Raw genomic sequence first — 24,812 nt, 5'->3', positions numbered from 1 at the left:
TTTAAGGTTTGGATAAATCTGCGATGAAAGCAAGAAGGTCAGGAATAAAATATTGAACCGATGATGGAAACAAAGCGATCTGAGAATCCAGAACCTGCTACTGGCAGAGCTCTCGTCTATCCTCCACATTCCTGCTTCACCCTGAAGCTCCGACTCTCTACTGCAACATTTCATCCCCTTAGCAACTAATTAAGTTGCTAAGCACATCTTATTAGCGTTTTCCTGAAGTGTTTGAAGAACTGAGATGCTTTTAATCCCCAAGGGAAAATCTAAGAATTCCAGAAACTCTTAAATCAGGGGCCTCAAACTCAATGTCCCCGGGGGCCGCTGGAGGCAGAGTCTGGGTGAGGCTGGGCCGCATGAAGGATTCCACAAAAAACATTTTAAAAAAATCCTCAAATGTCATCAACATTTAATTATTTATCCAATACATGAACTGCAGGCTTTGGCTTTGACAAAGACTTGATGAGGGTGAGACAAAAGTTAGGGTGGGTTCACACTGCAGCCTGAAGTGACCCAATTCTGATTTTTTGTCAAATCGGATTTCTTTCGCCGGGCCGTTCACACAGCCACACATATGCAACCCGTATGCGTTCTGCAGTCTGAACGGGCAAACGACCTGAAAGTGTCCCGCATGCGCAGTAGAGGGCGCCATAGCGTCAGCGTTCTCAGTGTTCTGCCAACCGCCATAAAAAGAAGAAGTGCTCAGTGTTTGTGGAAGTAAACATGGAGGCTAACGGTGGAGCTTAGCTTACATATTTGAAGTTGTTGTCCGGCCGGAGCAGCATATTAACAACTTAATCCTCATTATAGTCTGTCATAGTTGTTTTTCTTCCCGCTTGCCCGTATCAGGACGCAGAATTTGTTTAGTATCGGTGACGTTCAGTTCGGATGGATGCGGCCTGGAGGTTAGGTCGCATTTGAACCGGATACGTACCGGATATGGGTCACATTCTTAAAGAATCCGACCTGTGCTGTTCAGACTGTCATGAAAAGATCAGATACAGGTCGCATTACGTCAAAAAAAAAAAAAAATCGGAATTGGGTCACTTCAGGCTGCAGTGTGAACACACCGTAAGTTTATTCCACTTGGCGTCGCTCTTGTTCTACGTTTCATAGAAGTCTTTAGCCAGCTAGCAAGTATGGAGAACGTCTCGTGACGTCATCACCGCTTCTACTTGTCACAGCAGCGCGGCGGATGACGCAGCCCGGTAGCAGTCGCCTTTCTCTGCGTTTGATCATGACATTAATGGTAGAAAGAACCGGAATGGCGACTGCAGGGAAGGGAAACTGGTACCGGACTGGTCCGTCATCCGCCGCTCTGTTGTTACAAGCGTAGTGTGCATGAAGTCAGTGTAGCTTAGCCTAGCACCGACTGTCAGCCATGACGAGGAACGGTGGGCGGGACTTCCTTCAGAGGCCCCTCACCCTGTGGGCCCCACTAATATTATACTTTCATATCACGGTGGGGCCACCAGACAACGTCCTGCGGGCCGCGAGAATGAGACCTCTGTCTTAGATAATTCCTGAAGTTATGTCACATATGGGTTAGCTTCTGTTAGTTTCTGTTGTTGACCTGATAAAAACAAGAAATGTTCTGGTTTAATGAAGAAACAGGGATTTAAACCTGCAGAACATTTATTTACAGCTTTGATAACAATGTCTGAGTCCAGGGGAGCCAACCAGGGAGCGGTTACCATGGTAACCGTCCGTGACGCTCCCTCTCATTAAAGCTCCTCATCATCTTCACTGGCCGGGTCCAGCTCCTTGTCTTTCCGCTGGGCGCTCTCCGTCACAAACTCCTTCTGCTGCTCCTCCAGCTCCTGCAGCTCCCCCTGCAGGCGCTCCAGGTGCAGTACGCGGCGGTTCCTCAGCAGGCGCCGCGGGAACGGGTTCATGTCGCAGAAAGCGATGGCCGCCAACTTCCTGTTGAGGAGAGACCCCATTTACAGCCAGTGGAGCTACGCTGAGTGTCTGCTGGAACCCTGAGTGTTCCCACACAGACAGAAGGCGTACCTGCTGTCGGTGACGGTCTTGGTGAAGAAGCGCAGGTACTGGTAGATCTCCACGCTGTCGTGGATCTTCAGCAGGTCGTCTTCTTTGTACTTGAACAGAGCCAGAGCGTACCTGAAGATCACCTGCAGCCGGAGGCGAGGCAACTGGTTACAGGGGCAGCAGGGGCAGTTTCTCTTGTGGTGCGTTCAAAGTCAGTTTGGTGGTGTGGTGCATTGAGGGTACCTTGGAGCCCTCGTACAGGAATGCGTCCCACAGCGGCAGCAGGATGTCGCTGGGCAGACTCTCCACAAAGACGACCAGGAACCAGTTGAAGGTGACCAGCGACACGTCGACCCCGTGACTCTCCAGGTGCGCCGCCAGCCGGGGGAGTTTCTCTGCCATGAAGTCCTTCAGGACCCGCTGGTCAGCCTGAACGCGAACGCATCATCAGTGGGCGACTCCGTCACCGGGCAGGACAGCGCCTGGCTGCAGACTCACCTGAGAGGCCAGCAGGTTCTTGGTGTAGTAGTCCTGAGGCATGATGGCGTCCACCAGCGCCACCAGGCACCAGAAGGCGTCTTCCTCGCTCTGCAGCACCAGCAGGGCGATGGCCGCCAGCCTGAGGGGCACCGCAAAGTCACCATGGGGTCACCATGGGGGTCACCTGACCCGGTGTCGCCCCTCCTACCTGTTAAGCCCTTGGCAGTAGCCGACCCCCGGGTTCTGCCAGGAGAACGCCAGCAGGACACGGCGCAGCTGCTGGAGGGCGGGGCTTGAGGGTGAGGAGAAGTTCTGATTGGTGGTCAGGGTTCTGTGCAGGTCCAGCTGGATCTGCCTGGAGGCCGGGTGCGGCGACGTCTGGCTCTTCTCGCACAGCTGCAAGCGCAATGAGGGTCAGCCACGGTTCGCCTGGACCGCGGCGGCCCAATGCGTCGGCCTACCTGCTGGTACCGCTGTGGGTGGCGCTCCCAGACGGTTCTGGTTCTGGTCCGGACCAGCCAGCGCCACACTCTCCGTCGGTACTGCTGAGGGACGCCGGAGCGTAGCAGAGCCTTGAGCTCTGGAGACGGACACAGATCGTCCTCTGAGCGGCCGGCCAGGTATTGCGCCCAGCGGGCCAGCAGGGGGCGCTCCATGCTGTCCTGCCGGGACAGACACAACCAGAACCAGAACCGGCACGGTGGGTTAGAGCAGCAAGAAACACTTATACAGTAACAGTTCATGTTTGCTCTGTCAGCCAATCAGGTTTCAGCAAAGCTTCTAATATTCTATGATGTCATGAACAGTGACACAGTAAACCCTGAATTGTGTCTGCAGGCATTCAAGCAGCGGCCTGTCAGTCGGCGCTCTGGGCAGCAGTCTGACCTGCTGCAGCAGGCTGTGGCCGCGGATCTCCAGTGCCTGGATCTTGGCCAGCAGCTTCATGTCCTCCACCTCGTAGTCGGGGACGATCTTAAAGCCGTACTCGTCATGATCCCTGCAGACGGAGCACAGGGCGCATTTACCCGTTTCATGTCAGGGAACGAGAGCAGGAAGCTGGTGTCCAGGTGTTCCTACCTGTCCGCGCTCAGCTTCACGACGCCCTTCGCCTCTCCGCCCAGGGCGTCCTGGATCAGCCGCTGCACGGCCTCCTGCTGCTCCGGAGCCAGAGCTTTGGCCTCCTGCAGACTCCGCAGGACGCCCAGGTAACGGCTCTCCACCTGGCAGTTGGTGGCCTCCAGGTACGCACACTGTCCAGCCAATCAGAGAGCAGGAACATGAGAAGCAGAACCAGGACCGGGCTAGGTCCAGTAAGGAACCAGACCTGCACCAGCGTTCCCAGCGTTCCCAGCGTTCCCACCTTCACCATCAGGCTCCTCTCCTGCTCGGAGCTTTTCCTCCACAGTTTGGTCAGCTGGTAGATCTCTGAGTTCAGGAACCGGTTCTGGGTTTGATACGCCGCCAAGTCGTCCTGAAGAACAGAACCGGAACCGGGTCAGAACCAACCAGACCTCATTCTACGAGCCTCCACACACGGATCAGAACCGGAACCGGATCAGGTGAGGCAGCTGAACTCCACCTTGAGATTGTCCATCTGCTGCTGGAGCTGCTTGTGGTTCTGAGGGTTCTGGTTCTGGGCGGGTCCAGAGGAGTCCGGGTGCCGAGGGTCCGACAGGCAGGAGGTCACCTGATCAGTCAGCTTCATGATCACCTGACAGGAAACAGGAAGTACAATCAGTGCAGCTGGAAACAGGATCAGATGACCAGAACCTCAGAGGTCACCCAAAGGTCATCTAGAGGTCATCTGGAGGTCACCTGTCCTCACCTGCTGCTTGGCTGCGTTCTTCTCCTCCAGCAGCCTGACCTCTTCCTGCAGCTCAGCCAGCTGAGCGTCTCTGTCGTCCAGGCGACGCCTCAGCACCTCGGCCTCCATCTTGGCGCCGTCCAGCCGGGCCCTCAGGTCCGCCGCCAGCCGCTCGCCGTGCCGCAGCAGCTCCAGGCGCTGCTGCTCGTCCTGCGCCGCCAGGAACTCACTGCAGCTGCGCTTCTCCAGCTGCGACGCCTCCAGCGCCTTATGGAGGATCCAGACCAGCTCCTGAGGAACACACAGCGTCAGTTCTGGTTCTGGAGGAGCGGCAGGTCCGGCCGAACCGCCTCACCTTCTGAGCCTTGACCTCCTTCATCAGCATCTGCTTCTCCTGCTGCAGGTGGGACGTCCGCTCCGAGGACGCCGCGTCCCCACAGGGGTCCGACACGGAGGACGAGACCCGGGACTTGGACCTCCAGCTGCGGGACGGAGACGCCGACCTCTGACCTGCGGGGTCGGCCGCAGGGGCATCTGAGGAGACAGGATGTGATGTCATCAGGATGAGCTTTCAGAAAGAAGCTGGTCCTGCACCGGCTCTGGGTTCCCGAAGGTTCTGTTTGCCCTCTAACTGGGTCGGGTCAAACCCAGAACCGTCCAGAACCCAGAAGGAACTCGATACCTGCAGTACCCTGCGCTACCTGCGGGGGCGCCGCCGTCCTCCGGCCCAGTTCCGGTCCAAGGCAGATCATTGACGTAGAACACTGAGCTCTGACTGGAGTCCTGAGATGTTCTCTTCCTCAGACTGTGGACCGAGTTCCTGTTCAGAACCAGAATCAGACGGGGTCAGCTGAGCAACAAGACAACAACCCGGTCAGAACCTTCCGGATCCACTCACTGGAACTGGATGAGCGGGTGTTTGATGGAGACGCTGGCGAGCATCGAGCGCTGGGCCGGAGCGATGGCCGCCGCCTCCCCCACCAGGCCCACAGGACCATGCTGCCTCGGCAGGAAGTTGTCTGCTTAGACAGGAAACAGAACCTCAGCAGGAGGCGTGGAGGAAACGTCACTTCCTGTAATGAGCTGCAGCGGCCAGCAGGGGGCAGCGCACCATGCTGATCATTTGACCTGTGAAGGTGATCAATCTGTGGGGTGAAAGGTTCTGAGCAGGAATGTTCAGAGAGGAACCGGGTCCATAAAGCCCAGTTCTACACGTCCATCCAGGCCCAAAACCCGACCAGAGACGGCTCTGGTCCAGATTCTGATCAGTCATGTTACAGAACCGGGTCACATGTGGCTTCTTTCCCCTGTGGACTGGAACCGTTGCAGTGGCGCTGTCCGGCCTGCAGGGGGCGGCGGCGCTGCAGCTCTGAACGAGTTGGGACATGAAGTGAATACCTGAACCTGCTGATATACAGAACCAGAACCAGAACCGTCCTGTCTTCCTGCCATTCTGTCGCCTGCAGCAGCAGCTGTGATGTCACTTCCTGTCCTCAGGATGATGTAATCCGAATTTTGAAGCGCAATGGGCCGGAAGTGGGTCAGAACTGTTTGGACCCTGGGTCAGAAGAACCGGACTTCCTGTTGACAGCTGTTTCCATGGAAACGGCCCAGAGCACAGCGACTCCCTGATGAGGAGCGGGGCGGTTCTGACTCAGTGAGGCCCGCTCCGATTCAGGGAAGTGAGTCAGACGGCGCTGCTCCCTCCTGCAGGAAGGCTTTCCCAACAGGTGGGGGAGGGGGGACAGGATGTCGGACCATCTGAACCAGTTCAACCAGTAAATGCTCCAGCAGAACCACATACAAGTTACCAACAGAACTGGGTCATTCCTCTGGGGCCAGTTCATCCTGGACCGGAACCGCTGAACCAGTCAGCTAAAGAACAACATGAACAGAACCAGAACCAGGCGACCCAAAGCAGAACCGTTATCTGAACCAGTTCAAACATCATTAACACCAGTTTAACCAGTAGAACCACAAACAGCACCTCGAGAAAGTATTCACACCCTCTGAACTTCCCCAGGTTCCGACCCGTTGTGACCCGTTCCAACTGGACCAGGAAAGAAAATGATTGGTTCTTTCTAACAGAAAAATCTGGAAAGTGTGGCGTGTTTTTGTTTCCTATATGCTAAATAAAATCCATAGGACAGGAGTCCAGATGTTCTGCTTCTGAACTCAGAGGTTCTTCAGAGAACATTAGAGAACCAGAACCAGAACCTGGGATCAAACCCAGAGCGACTTGTTCTGGTGGCTCTCACCTGTCAGGTTGTTGGTGTTGGTCCGGTCCGGTCCAGTAGACGTGTTACGGTGCTGCCACCGCTTCACCTGCAGCTGCTGCAGCCAGTAGAGCATCAGCTCCTGACTCACCGCCTGAAACACAGGAGGGGGTCGGGTCGGGTCGGGTCGGGTTCTGATCCAGTCAGGAGACACGTCTCAGAGGTTTCTGCTAACCAGGATCAGATACGGAATGTTAGCAGGGCCAAAATTCCAGCTGCCGTGGTTTCTCTCTCTGCTAACACGTTAGCTTTGGTTGTATTTACCCAGAATGCCCTGCACTGTAGCCCACTTCCTGCTTTTGGAGCGGTCTCCAGTCTGCTGGCCGTTCACATTCAAACTGAACCCAGACTGAGGTTTGGAGGTCAGAGGTCGATTAGCATTCACACCTCACCAACTGAACCGGACTCTCTAGAAAAATGGACTGGAGTTGGATTTCTGGACCAGTACCTGGTCTGGTACTGTTATGGAAACCTTTCCTGTCTTTCTTTCCAGAAAGATGCCAGAACCTTCACTGACTGGTCCAGTAGAACCAGTAGAACTCCAGAAGAGAATAAAGTTTAAAAATTATTGGCCTCGCTGGCTTTCCATACTCAGATCTACCCGAATATAACCAGACCGACCCGACCCGACCCGGCCCGGCCCGACCTGGAGTTCCTACCTTGAGGATGAAGGTGCGTTCGGGCGTCTGGATGTGGAAGGTGCCGCTCTCGGCGTTCAGCGGACAGGTGAAGGTGGCGCCGTTGAGTCGGATCTGGCCCAGCGGCGCCACGTCCTGCGGTGAGCGGAAGTAGAAAAGCTGGTTCTGGTTCTGTTCGTAGCTGAACCAGCGCCGCTTCCAGGCCCTCAGGGGCCCCGCCTGCTTCTGCAGGAAGCCGCACAGCCTGGGCTCACCTGCAGCGCCGGGGGGGCGGGACCACACCTGGCCGCTAGGGGGCGGGGTCTGACGGTTCTGGAGGTCCAGACACTCCGTACGGCCGGGTCGACCCAAACAGGACGCAACAGAACCGCCTTCCTCTGCCGGCAGAATCTCGCCTGGGTTCTGATGGACTCTAGGTTCCTCTGGTCCGGCAGTCAGAACCTCAGATGGATCAGAACCTGGTTCCTCCTCAGCCTGATCTGTAGAGCCTTCTGGGTTCTGGAGAACTGGGCGGGAACTTGTTTCTGGCACACAATCAACCGGACCAGAACCTCCTGGTTCCGTCTGCTCAGAACCAGGAGGTTCTGGTCCGGTTGATTGTGGGCTTGAAGGAGGTTCTGTTGGTTCTGGTGACCTGGATAGGCAGCCGGGTCCGCTCTGCACCGCCTCCTGGTTCTGAGAGTCTGGACCCATCCGGATCAGGTCAGTGGGAACAGGAAGTGAGTCGGAGGCGGGACTTCCTCTGTCCATCCTGCAAGGAGAAGAACTGGGTCAGACGGAACCGGGCTGAAACCGGTTCTGATCCAATTGTCTGAGGTTCTGGCTCCTCACAGTGAAGCTGCAGCTGCGATCCAATCGGACCAGGTTCTGTTCCGGTTCTGGTTCCAATCCGCTGCAGAACTTCTCTGGTTCTGGTGAAAAAGGCTTTGTTTGATTTAAGTGGGTCAAACGGAACCAGAACCGGGCTGGTTTGGTTCTGTAGTAGTAAAGAGTCAGACCAGGAAGGTGCTGGCCTGGTTCTGGTCCGGTTCTATCTAAGTGGGTCAAACGGAACCAGAACCTGGGTTGGTTCTGGTTCACTCCAGCAGAACCTGAACAGAACCATTTGGGACTTACTGAGCGGAACCAGACTGAGGTTCTAACCGGCAGCAGTGGGTCAGGTCAGAAGGAAGGAACCAGAACCCGGAACCAACAGGTTCGGTTCTGCGGAGGTCTTACCTGAGTGGGCGGGGCCTGGGCGCACCCGGTGGCTCTGATTGGCTGCTGCTGTTGTTGTTGTTTACCTGTTGGTGTTTGTGTCTCGCGCCCCTCTCTCAGCGGCTCGTGTCCCGCAGCTCCCGCTCCGCTCCGACCCAAACACACCCAACTTCCGCTCTTCACTTCAAAATAAGAGCAGGAAAAGTCCCGCTTCCAGAAGCGACGTCAGAGCTGGAGTTAAGGCGCGGGGCTGAGTCACGTGGTCTATGGCAGGCCGTTTTGACATAAAATCTGCTTCACCACATGACCAGTGCAGGTATCTGAAAATAGTTTGACTAGATTAATCAAGAATAAGAAATTGATCAAATTAAGAAATCTATAATTAACTTTGGAAGAAATTACGTCAGATTGGCACTAATTGTCAATTCAAGATTTTTGCAGTACTGACCATCTGAAACGTTTATTTTGAATATCAACAATTAAATGATGTCTGAAGTAAATCCAGTTGGTGCAAATTGACTTGCAGAATGAAAATAGTAACTGAACAAAACTAACAGATTTATAGAACTGTAGCTTTGACTCATTATGATTCCTTTCAGATATTTTCAAATGAATTAGCAATATCTGGAACATTTTTTAATCTAGAATCTAGATTAAAAAATACGTAAATAAATACGTACTGATCTATTATTCAAAAAGAAATTATGAAGATTTGCCAGGAGCAATGGAATAATCATGATAATGGAAGACAGTTACATGCTATTCAAAAGATTGTGGGAGGTAGTAATTGTCTGAGTGTGGAAGTGGTTATGACTCGACTTAGAATTGGGCATTCTGGACTTGTTCTCTGTTTAGAATAGGAAAGCATGAGACTGCGGTTTGTAGTTATTGTAATCAGATGGAAACAGTGGAGCATGTCATGTTAGAATGTGATAAATACTCAGAGGAACATCAGCTTTGAAAATCATTACTAAGCAGAACGAATATAGGACTGTATGTTTAATCCTTTAGGAAATAAATCAAATTATGTTAGAAATCTCTTGCTTAGGTTTTTAAAAAACACTGGGTTAATTAATCGTATTTAGAATATGTGTATGCCGGTGCATGCTCATGCATTCATACATGTATTAATGAGTGTGTTGAGATGTGAATTTGCACATCGTACACATCACTGAGGTGTTAATTTCCCTCTGAGATCTCTGATGGCCACACTCCAGTCTGGTAGGTGGCGCTAAATGCACCTTAAGTTCGATGCCAGCCGCCAATAAAAATCAAAAGAAGAAGAAGAAGAAATACCTACTGATGGTGTTTTTATTCAGGGCCTGTTGTTGACGCAGGTAGGCTTTATACATTTGTCTCTTTTAATCAGATTGAATTGTATGTTTCTGTCTCTTATATTGTTTTTTATTTGGTCGGGCTGCACCAGTTTGAATTTAGAGTACTGGTTTATATGCAGTGTTTATAATGTGTTTTAAAGTAATTTCATATGCATTTAGTAATTTGTGTATTTCTGTTTTTACAGTTTTATGACTGCTTCCTGCTGTCCTTTTGATTTTCTATTTTGTTAGTCCGCCCACCTTTCCATTGTTTGTCTCTCTTTACTCTTTGTGAGGCGAACAATTATCCATTTATTCTGTTTTTGTCCGTCTCGTCTTCGGGTCACTGACCTAAAGACGCTGTTAATCTTAATCATATTTTATTTTTGTAAGGTTACATCAAATCAACATTATTCTAAATATTTATACAGAGCTTCTATACAGGTAGCAACAAGCGCTGTTGCCATGGTTACTGCTTCAGGTGGCAGCAGACTTCCGGGTATTTATTAAAAACTTAACATTAAGATGTATTTATCTTAATGTAAATCAAGACCAGCAGGAAAAGTCTGCAGCTGTGAGCGTGAGTACAGATTTACTCAGCTGAGTTATTTTCTGACAAGGTTTAGTGTGAAAACTGCGCAGTGTTTAAAACATGAGGCCCCTGGTTTTTAATCTGAAGTCAGAGTTTCTTCCACAGGAAATTTAATCAAATCCTTTTGTCTCCATCTGGCGGCGGAATCAAACTGCAGGGAAAAATACATTAAAATATAAATGTAACATGTAAATAACCCCGGTTAAGCTCCTTATTATTTTTATCCCCTTTTTGGCGCTTGTTGCCTTTATTTTGTTTTGTGTAGTATGTGGTTGTTGACTTCCGGTTTTTGATTTTATGCTTTTATTTTTATTTTATTTATTTATTTTATTTTGCTGCAGAACATTTTATTGTTTCTCCAGAAGAACTGTATAAGTTCTGGAAGCAGAACCAGTTCAGAGGTCCATTTCCAGGTTCTGATTAAAACTAGCGATGGGTCTTTAATGCGTCAAAACTACGAACTCAGACATTTATTTCTATGATTAAATAATCTACTGAACTCGGTGCCATCCCATAATGCGAGCTGCACAGCAGCGGCTACATTCATAAAGCTCAGTGCAGGTTACAGCAGATTCTGTGATTCCGATGCCGACCAGCAGGGGGCAGCAGAGCCCCGTGTCTTAAACACACGAAGAGCTCCTCAGGTAGAGAATCAACCTGACCCCAAACAGATTCACTCAGATTAACAAAAACAGCAACCTGAGCGACAGAAGCGAGCCATCCGGAGGAGACATGGAGGACAGAGTCCGTCCACTGAGGCGAAGAGGAAAACTGAGCCGACCGGAACCAGTTCCTCCTGATCCTGCCTGACCCCGAAACGCCTCAGCCGGCTGGGAACAGAGGAACAGCCGACGGCCAAAACACACACACACACCCACCCACACACACACCCACACACACACACCCACACACACACACACCCACAAACACACACATTTGTGTTGCTATCTTTGTGGGGACTTTCTATTGACTTCTATTCATTTCTACAGCCTAAACCTGACCTTTACCCTTTTCCTAACCCTAACCAACCAAAACTCAATTCATACCTTAGCCCTAACTCTGACCCCTGACCCAAAAACAGGGTGGAGCAATTGGTCCCCACAACGTGGTATATGTCAGGAAAATCATCCCCACAAGGTATTACAAACAAACGCACACACACACACACACACACACACACACACACACACACACACACACACACAGAGACAGAGACAGAGCGATCAGTTGGTGGGACTCGACTTGTTCTCCCCTCAGACTTCCTTCTGATCCTCATCAATTGTTCCAAATTTCAGGTGAAATTATGACGCGGGAAATCTATTTCTAATAAACTGCAGTTTATCGAGCCAAATGATCCGCAACCAGAGAAATGGAACACAGCCACAGAGTAGTGGTCTAGTCAAAGCAAGATGCTGAATGTTCCAGCTGCAGTTCTACACCACTGAAGTTTCCAGTGAGCATCCCGCACCGCCTCATCCCACAGTTTTATTCTGAAAGGTCATCACTCTGAGCTTTTTCCTCTCCTCATTGAGAAGCAGGAGGACGAGACCCAACAAGAGCTTAAAGGATTAAGTTCATTCTCACTGCCAGTCTGAATGAAACTGCATCTGCACACACACACACACACACACACACACACACACACACACACACACACACCCCACAGTGTTCTGTTGGTGGGACTCGGTCCAGTGAACCTGAAACGTCCCGAGGCGTCGGACTGAAACTGAAGCTTCTGCAGCTCGGCTAACTCCAGGTCTGATGGTTCTGGTCCTGGCCAGGTTCAGGATTCTGTGGTTCTGATCCAGACTAACTTTAATTAGTTAGCTAAATATTTAGCTAATATGCTAATCCAGTTGATGATAATGGGAAGTGGACTATCAAAATAAAAGCTGAGCCTTGAGACACTAACATTATAAACAGATTTTATTGGAGTTTAAAGAGGAAACCACTAAGTGGAAAATGACTGAAAAATGTAAAAAATTTAACTTTATGTGATTGTAGGAGCTATTTCTCCATTTTCAGTTAAATCTTTGAAATTAAATTGTTTAGTTTATTCTTATTTTTGTTTATTTTCTAGTTGATTCATCATTAGAATTTTTGTTTAATTCATTATTTAGAATAAGTTTTTTGGTTAGTAATTCACTTAATTAGTTAATTAACTTCAGGTTGGGATGTGGGAGTTTCACGGGTCTTCAGTAGATTATTATGCACCTGGGTGGTCACAAGGTTTCTACCAGCCTATCAGCCGCCGGTGGTCAGTCAGAGAACCGGTTCAGGAATCGGAGCAGAAGCAGAATCCTGTGAAGCCTGTAACCTTTTTGCCTGAACTACGAAATAAAACAACCAAAGAACTGCATTTCAACTTTTTGATCCTTTGTGAACCAGAATCCGCGGAGCATCAGGCGACTCTGAGTTGGATTCACTTTTTGTTTTGATCACTTTTGAGTTTCTTGAATTTAAGTTTTGGGACAAATAGTCACTACAGTGATTAAAAACTTTTTTTTACAAATACAGAAATGACAAAAGTATTCAGCCGCTTTAATGACTGGAGTCCAGCTGTCAGTAATCTGATCTAATCTGATCTAATCTGAGGAGAATCAGAGGTTCAGCATCGTCACAGAGCGATCAGCGCCATGAACCGCCAGGTTTCATCAATCTGATTTAAAATCAACCTTTAAACTCTGACCTGGAGCTCTGGCTGGATTTGACCTTTGACCTAAACATCCAGAGGTTTTCCTTAATCTAATCCTCCTCCGTGCTCCGGGCCGGCTCGACCTGCAGGGACCGGATCCATTAGATCTAAAGGATCTGCAGCTCCAGAGACCCACTGGACCCGGTCCGGATCCTTCGGGTCTGGACCAGATCCGGTCCAGTCCGATGGGAGGGTTAAAGCTCCTCAGCGCTGAGTTTCTAAACTCCTGCAGGTTGTTGGGCTCAAACCAAGGTTCTGTTCAGACCCGCGGGTCTTTGGTTCTGGTTCAGTCTCCAGTCCCTCCTTCCAGCCATCAAAGCCAGCTGATCGCTCCTGCCGGATCATCTGCTGGAACTCCAGCAGGACGGGGAACAGAAACCAGTTTGACTTCTTCATGTTGAACTGGGAAGCTTGTGGTGCTGCTCATGGGTAGCCCAGAATTATTCATACCCCCGGCAGCTGAAAGTTTGATGGAAGACTGATGTTCTGGGGCGGCCTAGTCAAATCCAGACCGGGTTCTGATGAATACTAGTGAGCTCAGCTGTGTGACGAGCAGCTGGACATGTCCATGGTGTCTTCAGAGTGAGACGTCTGCAGGGACAGGATGTCTTCAGTCAGACAGGACTCTGGGACAAACACGGCGCTGATTATTCCTCCCATCTGTCCCCGTCTCACCGGCCGTCAGGACCCAGCAGCCACTGAGAGGGGGGGGCAGCAGGGGGGTGAAGGGGCCCCGGGCCCCGATTGTGTCTCTGCAGCAAAGGACTCTTCTATAGCTTTTTGATTGGCTTTCAGTCCCCACCCGCTGACGGGGGCGGGGGCAGGGGGGGTAAACTGGGGAGATTTACTGGGGGGGGTAAACTGGGACAGATGGGGCTGATTGTTGCTCTGTACGCACATTAAGAACGAGACATCTGCAGAGACACAGAGACACTAAACCGGGACAGGAGGGACATGGGGACATCCTGCCGACTGGGTCAGAACCAGAACCTTTAAACTGGGTCTGCTGGTCCTCACAATCACAGCAGCATAAAAACAGTGAGCACACACAGTCATGTTTTTGTGTTTTCTGGGGACTTTACATTGACTTCCATTCATTTTCTAGAGACTAACCCTAACCCTGCCTCTAACCCTCCCTACCCTACTCCCTAATCCTTACCTCCTACTCCCTAATCCTTACCTCCTACCTCCTACTCCATAATCCTTACCTCCTACCTCCTACTCCCTAATCCTTACCTCCTACCTCCTACTCCCTAATCCTTACCTCCTACCTCCTACTCCCTAATCCTTACCTCCTACCTCCTACTCCCTAATCCTTACCTCCTACCTCCTACTCCCTAATCCTTACCTCCTACCTCCTACTCCCTAATCCTTACCTCCTACCTCCTACTCCCTAATCCTTACCTCCTACTCCCTACCTCCTACTCCCTAACCCCTAATCCTTACCTCCTACCTCCTACTCCCTAACCCCTAATCCTTACCTCCTACCCCCTAATCCTTACCTCCTACCTCCTACTCCCTAACCCCTAATCCTTACCTCCTACCTCCTACTCCCTAACCCCTAATCCTTACCTCCTACCCCCTAATCCTTACCTCCTACCTCCTACTCCCTAACCCCTAATCCTTACCTCCTACCCCCTAATCCTTACCTCCTACCCCCTAATCCTTACCTCCTACCTCCTACCCCCTAATCCTTACCTCCTACCTCCTACTCCCTAATCCTTACCTCCTACTCCCTAATCCTTACCTCCTACTCCCTACCTCCTACTCCCTAACCCCTAATCCTTACCTCCTACCTCCTACTCCCTACCCCCTAATCCTTACCTCCTACCCCCTAATCCTTACCTCCTACCTCCTACCTCCTACTCCCTACCCTATTTGAAATTGTGACATTTATAAATGAACAACTAGCACAGTGAAAATATAATCTCTATTTTTTCTCTTGAGTCAGATTAAATGACACAAATTATTGTCAATTTTTTTCTCTGTGTAACTTTCTAACCAGAACCCATATGGTTCTGGTTCTGGTGCTGTGGTCCAACCAGCCTTTAGCAGCTCCAGAAAGAATCCCATCTAGAACCAGTTAAGGTGATCAGTAACTAGGATCAGTCAGTGGTCAGTTACTGGATGGGAGTCAGAACCTCCCTGGACTCCAGAACCACACGGCGCCGGCTCGGCTCCAAGGTCCGCCTTTTATTTGGCGTTTGTTTACCTTCCTGAGCTGGAGATCAACAGCTTGGTCTGAATGGGCCGGCGCTCTTTTACCCAACCCCCCTGAACACAGCGCAGCTCAGGACGGTGATTAAGAGCCCAACGGGCCACCTCAGGCTCAAAGGCACAAAGGAAGCCGCTCCACTTATCCAATAAAAACCAGAATCCTGGACAATCGGAGCGGGAGGAGTCCTGCTGACATCACACTTCAGTGATCAGCTGGAGCACAAAGAGGAGCACTCAGACCCCCATTCACAGGGGAGGGGGCGGCTGGTTAACTCCTCAACCAGGAGGAGATGAAGACAACAGCTCTGCTGACTGAAGAGGAGGAGGACATTCCTGAGGAAGAGGAGGAGGAGATGAAGGCCTTGAGAAACCTTCATGTCTCCTCCTGGTTCCAAACTCTGATCAGATCCACCTGAATGTTCCTCCTTTAGGTCCAACCTGACAGGAAGTGGATCAGATCATCTTCCTGTCGTCACTGCAGAATATGAGTTCAGATTGTTTTCCTCCTGATGCTCCAGTCCAGGGTCACAATTACATATTATTCATTATTCAGGTGGATGGGAACTCATAAATCATTTACCCAGAATGCCCTGCATGTAGTCTACTTCCTGCTTTTGGAGCGGTCTCTGGTCTGCTTGGCATTCACATTCAAACCAAACCAGAGTTCACTTCAACTGAACCCAGACCGAGGTTTGGAGGACCAGAGGTCAGAGGTCAAGTAGAATTCACACCTCACCAACTGAACCGGACCTTCTAGGCAGCCAGACTGGAGTCGGGTTGAAGCATAGAATAAATGATTAGTCTCTCTTATTCCCACATTTGGCCACACCCCCTCAGTGCAGCTTGGCTCCGCCCACTTTGACAGAAAATGTTGGTCTTTTGCTCATTAAGATTCTGTGACATCTTCGTTCTGATTTTCACTGGAACACAAATCTGTTTGTCATCAGCAAACAAATGAAAGTTCCCACAGTGTTTCTGGAGAACAAGGGGAAAGAAGGGAAGTCTCAATGCTTAGTAAGGCGTTAAAGGGCTGTTTTACAGTTTTTAGTGGAATCTGCAGATTGTCTGAAGCTCAAAACTTAAAGAGGTCCAGGACTAGTAGAACATGTTGGCCTAAATATGTTTTAATTTAACTAAAAAAATGCTGTTTGTGATACTCCGAAACTCATAATTACTTCAGAAATATACATCTTTTGTTACATTTGTCACCCATGGAAGTCGCTATTTTTTCACCGATGGGTTGATGACGTCATCAGGTCCATTCTGTACCGGAGTCTACAGAGTAAATACAGGAAGGCTAACTTTACCCCAGTAGTTGTTGATCATATTGGTTTGACTGGTGTCATTTTACATAATGCCACACGGTGTCACTATCGGCTGTGATAAAAAAATAAAAATTGAGATGAATCTGGATAATTTCCCACATGACAGAAAGGAGAGCGCAGGAGAGCCGGAGTGGAACCCAACGAAGGACCTAATCTGGACCCTGGACATTTCTCCACAACACTTTGAGCCATTTACACAGTGGTGGGAAGTAACGAAGTACAAGTACTTCGTTACTGTACTTAAGTACAGTAACGAAGTACAAGTACTTCGTTACTGTACTTAAGTACAGTTTTCGTGTATCTGTACTTTACTTAAGTAGATTTAATAATGGATACTTTCTACTTTTACTCCACTACATTTTACAGTAAGTATCTGTACTTTCTACTTCACTACATTTCTACAAAACCGTCGCGTTACTCGTTACATCCACGCAGCATTGAGGTTTTTTTCCGTTAAAACGTGACGTTCAGGGACTTAAGGTGGCGCCGTAAAATCCAAGCAATAACATGACTTAGTGTCTGTTGTCACCCATCGCCTCCACCTTTACTCGCACGCGGAGCTCCAGACATGCGCAGTGGTGGATATCCGTCTAATCGTCAGTAATATAATAGCTGCATAAACCATAAGATATGGTGACATGTAAAACCAGCAGCGCTTCGCTTTCACAGACGGTGGGGACGTCGTCCAACTTTTAACGTCACTTGGAAGAAAAGCTTAAAGAAAGGTAAGATCTGTGGACGTGATGCTAGCAAAGCTAGCTGTACTGACTGAGACACATGTTGCATCTGCGATGAAAAAAAGTTGTCACTCATGCCATTCTGTGTTGACTGAGGTGTCGCCTATATGGGACAACGCTGTGACCAAAGTGCAATATAGCAATATGACATTCAGGAACGATCCGATTCTTCTGGACGGATCTCTACTAAGTCCTAAGGACTGAAGCCTCTCTGGGTTCTTGTGTACACTGCAGTAGCTAACACATACACACGTTTATTTAATCGCCGAATAAGTAAAAGTTGAAAGAACACAGAGCATTCTCATTGATTGATTTCGTCTCCTGTCATGGTGGCAAACATGGCAGTGGGAGGGAGGGTGAGAACAGTCACGGTGCTCCTTCTGCTTGGTTTCTTGTTGCGCCGTTGGACAGTGTTCATAGTTGAACGTTATTTACCGTTAATTGCGATGTTTCAGTTGTGGTTTCTGACATGGGCAATATGGGCAACCGTCCAGGGTGTTATTTTTCTAGGGATAGCAGGAGACCTCTGCGGATTGTAGCACAGCGATGAAAGCAAAACAGAATGAAATGAGTTTTAATTGATACTGGTTAAATAAATTTCAGCTCTAAGTATTTAACATCTAGGTGTTTTTATGGAAATGTGGATCTTTCAGATTAATCTGAGAACCAATTTTGATAAACTTAATTTTATTGTGTCATCTAGCGCAGGGCACTGGTCTTGGTCTCGGGTTCAGTGGTCTTGACTACAACTCTGCTACGTGGCTCCTTGGTTGCATGTTCTCCCTCACCCACCTTCTTTCCATCCCCTTTCTGTTGGATTTCTTTCTAAATAAATGTCACTAATGAAGTTCATGCTATGTTAGGACAGGAGACAAGATGTTTCCATCCCTGAAATTATGATTCATAGAATCACATATCTAAGTATAAACTGTTACAGAGAATAAACACAATAAGAACATGTTTAATCTGTGGCATTGTTCATTAAAATGGCTCATTTCTTATGTATTAAAATTAAATACGATCAGTTCACTTAATGATATTAGCGATTAGGTTATGTATTCAGCAAGTACTTTTACTTTTAATACTTAAGTATTTTTAAAAGCCAGTACTTTTTTACTTTTACTTAAGTAAAATGTTAATGTGGTACTTTGACTTTTACTTGAGTACATTTTTGACTTTGTATTTGTACTTTTACTTAAGTACATTTTTTGAGTACTTTCTCCACCACTGCATTTACACCAGCAGAACCAAGGAAGCTAACAGGTGATCGTTACCTTAATGAGCTAAAAATAAATGCCATGCTGATATAGGCAGAGCTGGACGCTCTTTGAGATGCTAACGGAGCTATGCTGCCTGTGGTACTGACATCACCGATCCGACTGGATCCATGGAGGTTCGGATTGGTGGTAAAGTCCGGTGTCGCTGTTACCACCACACCAGACTACACAGCACAGCTGATGCCGAACCGGACACAGCGATACACACGCTGGAAATGCGGAACACCGGCAGTGGCGCAAAAAGTGGGTACGCACTGTATGCAACGCATAGGGACGCTGCACGAGAGGGGGCGCAAAAACGATGTGGGGAATTTTTTTCTAGTCAGCATTTTATGTGCTTAACAGCAAAGAAACAGAGGAACAGCACTGATTAGGCGCCTCTCCTCCCATACAGGCAGCTTGGTTCCCCTTCCAGAACGAGCCGAGGCGCGTTTTCTTCTTTTAAATTTGAATTGTAGGGCTCTGACAACAGGAAGCTAAAGATGGACGGCAGGAAAAACTCCGGGCCACAAAACAGAAAACGGAAGAGAGGGAGGGATAAAGATGTTGGAGAGACGAAGAAAAGCTTTTCAAAGTGGTTGAAAGACAGAGGGTAAGTAATGTCAGTGTATCAACAGGAGGGTTGTAAATATTCAGGTTAGCTTAAGCCAGAGGTTCCCAAACTGTGGGGCGCGCCCCCTAGAGGGGTGTGGGGGGCGCCGGAAGCCGTCTGGATGAAAAAAAAAAAAAAAACATGAACACTGTATGCGCTGGGTTTTTACCTTAGAATGGCCAACTCTCTGTTATTCCTGTCAGTTTGATATAGTAGAGGCTTCCACACTTCCCATATCTGTGTCCTCTGTCACTTTTATCAGCAGTTAAAACTGTTTAATCTGTTGTTAACATGTGGAAACCTGTTTTTCCGAGCCACCTTTAAACGCAACATGAGCGCTAGTGAAGGAGACCTGCTGCTGCTGGGCGGAGCTACAGGTGTGTTAGGATCACGGCAGCAAAACGCAAAGAACTTTTCAGTTTTTCCCCCAAACCTTTAGTTAGCTAAAAGATGACTAGCTAGCTAATATCAATACAGCACCTTAAGCTGAACAAGCTGAATATTTTTATTCATTTAAGGTCTTGAACTGCTTCTCTTGATGGTTTAAAAAGTGCTTTTTTTGTACTTTTAAAAAAAAATAAATGTACTGTACTCCTCATGCAACACGAGTCAGGATGTCAGTGGAGGTGTAACCAAAGAACAGAATCTACTCGGGTTCAGATAGCACTTTACTATCAACCAGTTATGTTTATTGCAAGTTACTGGACTGAAACACATCCAACTTCGTCTCAACACTGTCATACAATTTTCCTAGGAAAACCCACAAAGAGAAAGAAAAAGAAAAACTTAGATTATAAAGAATCCTTTCAGGGTCCTTGGTAAAAAAAAAAAAAAGAATAAATTAAATTAAAAGAAGCTGGCCAGCAAAAAAAAATAGTTCATATAGAGCTCTATATTTGTGTGTGTGTGTGATGCGTACAAAACGATGAAAGAGGTTGTCCTGGCTGGGATGGCGACCCAGAATGACGATGGTAGCCGATGTCCACAGACACGGAAAACCCCGCAGCCTCTGTCTCTTCCTCCGCAGGCACAGGAGCACCTTCAGTGTTCCTTTCCCTGATATCGGCCACAATAATACACTAGAGGAAAACATCATATATCACTTCCACCTCTTCTTGGAGTCAATAAAGAGCTCGTTACTGCTGGTGTTTAGTCAGATTTAATGAACTCTTCTTATAACTTTGTGTCTCTGACACAACACCACCGTCGAACTAAAAATACAACATAAATATAAATGAGACGGTGTCACGAATACAATGACATAAACAAATGATACAAGACATATAAACATACCTCGCTGGCTGACCGTTCCTTTGAGGTAGAAATGAGCAAAAAAAAAGAATTCTTAAACTTAAATTACTTTAAACAACTAATTAATATCATGCCCTCATACCATGTGCTTCTTTCTTTGGTGTCCCAGCGAACATTCTGGATTGCACTTCCTACTTTAGCTTTTCAAAATAAAAGTCACAATAAAAAATGTGCCTAATACAAAATAAAACATACAAACTAAAACTATGGCAGTAAAATCATATATCAGGCATAAAGAAGTCAAGCGCTATGCAGAAGGACGGCAGAGACTGACATGTCTCTACTCCGCAGCAGCTCTGAAACTCTAAAGCCCGGGAGTTTCCCTAGTAACTAAGAGCGGTGAGCTCCATTTTAACACAGCACTTAAGATTCTTTATCAGGAATATAACTCCATAAAATATAAGCACCTCATGAACATAGATGAAAATGAAATATTTCACTTAACACGACAAACTCGACAGTCATTTTAACTCACAATACCCACGGTAAAACAGGAGTTTGGTTTCTAAAACATTACAGAATTAGCGATGACTTGGTACATAAAATTAAGAGCACATACGACATTACAAATCTCCAGTAATGCTCACCTAGCAGGAAAACATCATATATCAGGCATAAAGAAGTCTGGCGCTATGCAGAAGGACGGCAGAAACTGACATGTCTCCACTCCACAGCAGCTCTGAAACTCTAAAGCCCGGGAGTTTCCCTAGTAACTGCAGTCGGAACGCTGCCGTAAAGTGATGTCGTACTTTGCTCTTAAAGGGACACTACCCATAAAGTTAAAACAATACAGAAAAGCAAATAACTCAGAACAAACAGATAAAATACAGCTGGGTTACAGAGGTTTTTGTAAAAAAAAAAAAAAAAAAAAAAGACAGTGAAAGAGGTCAACAGTCGTTGATGTCTTACAGGTCCAGCCGTGCACACACACTGAGAGGTTCTGGCCAGTTTGTGCCATAAGAGTGTTAGTCTGCTACCTCTTTTCCACGATTAAACAAGTTTTTTAGGCTACAATGTTGCTGTCTATGTTCAGCTACGTACATTCATTTTCCCCTCCTCCCCACCTTCTTTGAGACAGGAAGTCTCTAAACATCCTCTCCCCCTCCCCCTAACACACGTCATTCAACCTGACAGCCATTTCTAATTCTTGGGGGCCCAGAAGAAGTTTGGGAACCTCCGGCTTAAGCTAGCTTAAAATGGCAGGTGGTTGTTGTCTCCGCCCGTATTGATGTGTGTGACATACCGTTGATGTCACACACATCAACGGTAAGTCTAATAATAATGACCGAAACCAAACATGGGAAATATTAAGTTCAGCTAAATTGTCGTTGCGGAACCTAAATAGCCCCCCCCTCTCCCTCCCCCACGAAGTGACGCTGTTGTCATGGTTGCCTAGCGACGGACATACGCAGCTGCTTTCAACCCGCGTCTTTTTAAAATGTCCACCTGATAAAACACCGACCTTAGGAGCAAAACCTCTGGCAAAAATACAGACGGTAGTGGAAGACAGGCTAAACAATCAGTGACGTTTAATGGGGCATTAAAAATGTGTCGGTTTTATTCAGTTGGTCGATATCAGACTGGATGGGTCAGAACAGCAGAACCTGAAGAATCGGACATCAGCCTCTTCATCCCTCAATCATTTCCTGCGACCGAAAAATAATATATTAAAGAACAAATCATACAAATAGATTAATAGTAAATAAATAATAAATATTGTGAAGAGAACGCGTTCATTTCTTCAACATTAAAAACATGTTAGGATTGTGTAGGAAAAATGTTGATATCTTTTATAAATTCTGTGTTTGGTGGTCAATATTATTTCACTATGTTATTAATGTGGGTTGCCAGTTTGGATCAGGCAAAGCTATAAGAATGATAGAAAACTTGCTAACAAAATGCCTCAGACCTGCAGCCCATAGGTGGCGCTAGACTCAGGCTAACAGAAGTGGCTCTTTGGCTCACTTACATATTAAATGATGAATTTTACTGCCATAGTTTTAGTTTGTATGTTTTATTTTGTATTAGGCACATTTTTTATTGTGACTTTTATTTTGAAAAGCTAAAGTAGGAAGTGCAATCCAGAATGTTCGCTGGGACACCAAAGAAAGAAGCACATGGTATGAGGGCATGATATTAATTAGTTGTTTAAAGTAATTTAAGTTTAAGAATTCTTTTTTTTTGCTCATTTCTACCTCAAAGGAACGGTCAGCCAGCGAGGTATGTTTATATGTCTTGTATCATTTGTTTATGTCATTGTATTCGTGACACCGTCTCATTTATATTTATGTTGTATTTTTAGTTCGACGGTGGTGTTGTGTCAGAGACACAAACTTATAAGAAGAGTTCATTAAAAGCTGACTAAACACCAGCAGTAACGAGCTCTTTATTGACTCCAAGAAGAGCTGGAAGTGGTAGTCGAACTCGGAGCTGCATGATTCCCGGACTCTTCGTGGCTACAGCGCGACATTGCATCGAAGACCAAGCTGCTGCAAATGTTAACGGACACACGTTCATCGGCTGCTTCTTCATAAAGATGTCCAGAAGGCAGACATTTAAGTTCATGTTTGGAAAGTGACACAAGGAAGGAGTAACAACAAGGAACTGTGTGAAGCCTGACAACAACAGCACAACAAGGTAACGAGAAGGGAAGTAATGCAACGAAGCTCATAATTAATTTAAGTTAAAAAGAGATTTTCACCGAGTAAAAGGTTAACAGTTCAAGTAAAACAGAATGTCAGAAACAAATGACACAGAAATAGAAGTTACCAGTGCAGAGCAAGCTGCCAAAGCAGAGCAAGTAGATGAAACCTCTTTAGTGCAACCTGGGCAAGAAGAGCTGCGTAGAAGTGAAAAACCTCGCATGCTAACAGGAAAAGGAAGAGAATTTCATAAAGAAAAACTACAAGGGTTGCAACGTCACTTTGAAAGTACTTATGACAGATGGAAAGCATTAATCAAGGTTGCTAAAAAATCTGTTATTAAAGGAGATCCAGTTGACATTCTTGAAGGTCACGTGGACATTGTGCAAAGAGAACTAGCTGCTCTTAACGATATTTATGAGCAATACAGAGCAATGGATGGACCACCTCATGATATGCGTTCCAAGTTAGACAAAGGCACATCGGTGACTAAGGTAGTTTTGCAAAACATCCAATGCCATGTTGAGGGAACAAATAAGGAGGAGATTGTTTGGCCTGATGCTAGTTCTGTATTTACATCTTCTAGCTCGGCTAGTGTCTCAGTTCATAGTCCGTTTAAAGCCAGTTCAGTTATCTCTAATGGCTCCTCTGCCAAAAGACAAGAAGCTGTGGCAGAGTATGAAGCCACAAAGGCTGTGCTTAAGATAATGGCTGAACAAGAGAATTTTAGAGAAAAAATGCAAACCATAGAAGAAGAAGACAAATGCATAATCACAGAACAAGAAGCTGCTGCGATGTCAGAACGCCATCTAGAGGAAAGAGAGGAAACAGAACGCAAGTTAAAAAGAGAAGGCGGCTGTGATAAAGAGACAACAAGAGGAAAGTGCTGCAAGGAGAAAGTCAGTCGAGGACTTAAAAAGGGAAATTGAAAGACTGGAAAATCTGAAAGGACTCAACGCAGCAAAGGCAAAATTACAAGTTTATGAAGAAGACTACTTTTCAGTAAAGCAAGAAAGCATCAGTCTGAATCCTGCAAACATACAGGTAACTGAGTTCAAGAACACTGCTAATCAACCCACACAACCATCACAACAGTTAAATGTTGTCCACGAGAGCACAGGTGAGCTTGTAAAGGTTTTGGCAGAAGCTATGTCAGCCAATAGACTACCGATTCCAGAGCCCTCAGTATTTAGTGGGAATCCACTCAAGTTTAAACATTGGAAAGCATCTTTTCAGACTCTAATAGAGAGAAAGAACATTCCCACTGCAGAAAAGATATTTTTTCTACAGAAGTATGTAGGTGGATGTGTTAAAGAAGCCTTAGATGGCTATTTTCTGATTGGCTCTGAAGATTCCTATATGGCAGCATGGAATATGCTCAATGAACGTTATGGAGAACCTTTTGTCATCGCCAAGGCCTTTAGGGACAAGTTACACACATGGCCAAAGCTTCAAGGTAAAGACAGCGCAGAGTTAAGAAAGTTTGTGGATTTCTTACAAAGCTGCCAATCTGCAATGGCTACCAATGATGATCTGAACGTCCTCAATGATGGAATAGAGAATCAAAGACTTGCTGCTAAACTGCCAGACTGGTTAAGCAACAGATGGAACCGGAAGGCTACAGAATACCAGCTAGAGCACAGACAGTTCCCACGTTTCAGTTACTTTGTAACATTCCTGTCGATGGAGGCAAGTATTGCATGTAATCCCATTACATC

General features: G+C 47.1%; 1 protein-coding gene, 1 long non-coding RNA gene and 1 pseudogene across 3 annotated transcripts; 1 reads left to right on the top strand and 2 right to left on the bottom strand.

The window, feature by feature from the left end:
• Positions 1–1,601: 1,601 nt before the first annotated feature.
• On the bottom strand, positions 1,602–8,565 carry tbc1d2 (TBC1 domain family, member 2). The gene is made up of 18 exons (XM_088009322.1): positions 8,412–8,565; positions 8,025–8,104; positions 7,215–7,944; positions 6,538–6,649; positions 5,178–5,298; positions 4,981–5,099; positions 4,635–4,813; positions 4,301–4,570; positions 4,055–4,186; positions 3,836–3,946; positions 3,553–3,725; positions 3,361–3,472; positions 2,937–3,137; positions 2,684–2,871; positions 2,494–2,614; positions 2,239–2,424; positions 2,017–2,138; positions 1,602–1,926 (listed from the first exon to the last, which is right to left on the bottom strand). The coding sequence occupies exons 3-18, from the start codon at positions 7,941–7,943 to the stop codon at positions 1,728–1,730; spliced, it is 3,075 nt and encodes a 1,024-aa protein (XP_087865448.1). The 5' UTR covers position 7,944; positions 8,025–8,104; positions 8,412–8,565; the 3' UTR covers positions 1,602–1,727.
• Positions 8,566–17,957: 9,392 nt separating this feature from the next.
• LOC148156679 (uncharacterized) lies at positions 17,958–21,789 on the bottom strand. Its single transcript, XR_015764432.1, has 2 exons — positions 20,435–21,789; positions 17,958–20,352 (listed from the first exon to the last, which is right to left on the bottom strand). It is a non-coding gene; the product is annotated as an uncharacterized LOC148156679 (long non-coding RNA).
• A 720-nt stretch (positions 21,790–22,509) lies between these two features.
• Positions 22,510–24,479, top strand: LOC148156678 (uncharacterized; annotated as a pseudogene). Its single transcript, XR_015764484.1, has 3 exons — positions 22,510–22,672; positions 22,755–24,386; positions 24,446–24,479. The product of XR_015764484.1 is annotated as an uncharacterized LOC148156678 (transcript).
• The last annotated feature ends 333 nt before the right edge of the window (positions 24,480–24,812 follow it).

The sequence above is a fragment of the Poecilia mexicana genome, unplaced genomic scaffold (assembly GCF_051168715.1).
Source record: "Poecilia mexicana isolate PSO_F unplaced genomic scaffold, ASM5116871v1 scaffold_10, whole genome shotgun sequence".
Classification (NCBI taxonomy): Eukaryota; Metazoa; Chordata; class Actinopteri; order Cyprinodontiformes; family Poeciliidae; genus Poecilia; species Poecilia mexicana.
This window is presented reverse-complemented; position numbering and strand designations above follow the sequence as displayed.

Bases quoted from the DNA above. Each gene is read 5' to 3' on its own strand.
- tbc1d2 (XM_088009322.1), bottom strand. From the start codon at position 7,943: ATGGACAGAGGAAGTCCCGCCTCCGACTCACTTCCTGTTCCCACTGAC. The intron at 2,872-2,936 runs GTAGGCCGACGC...TTGCGCTTGCAG, and splicing joins ACCCACAGCGGTACCAGCAG to CTGTGCGAGAAGAGCCAGAC. The intron at 2,615-2,683 runs GTAGGAGGGGCG...GGTGCCCCTCAG, and splicing joins TACTGCCAAGGGCTTAACAG to GCTGGCGGCCATCGCCCTGC.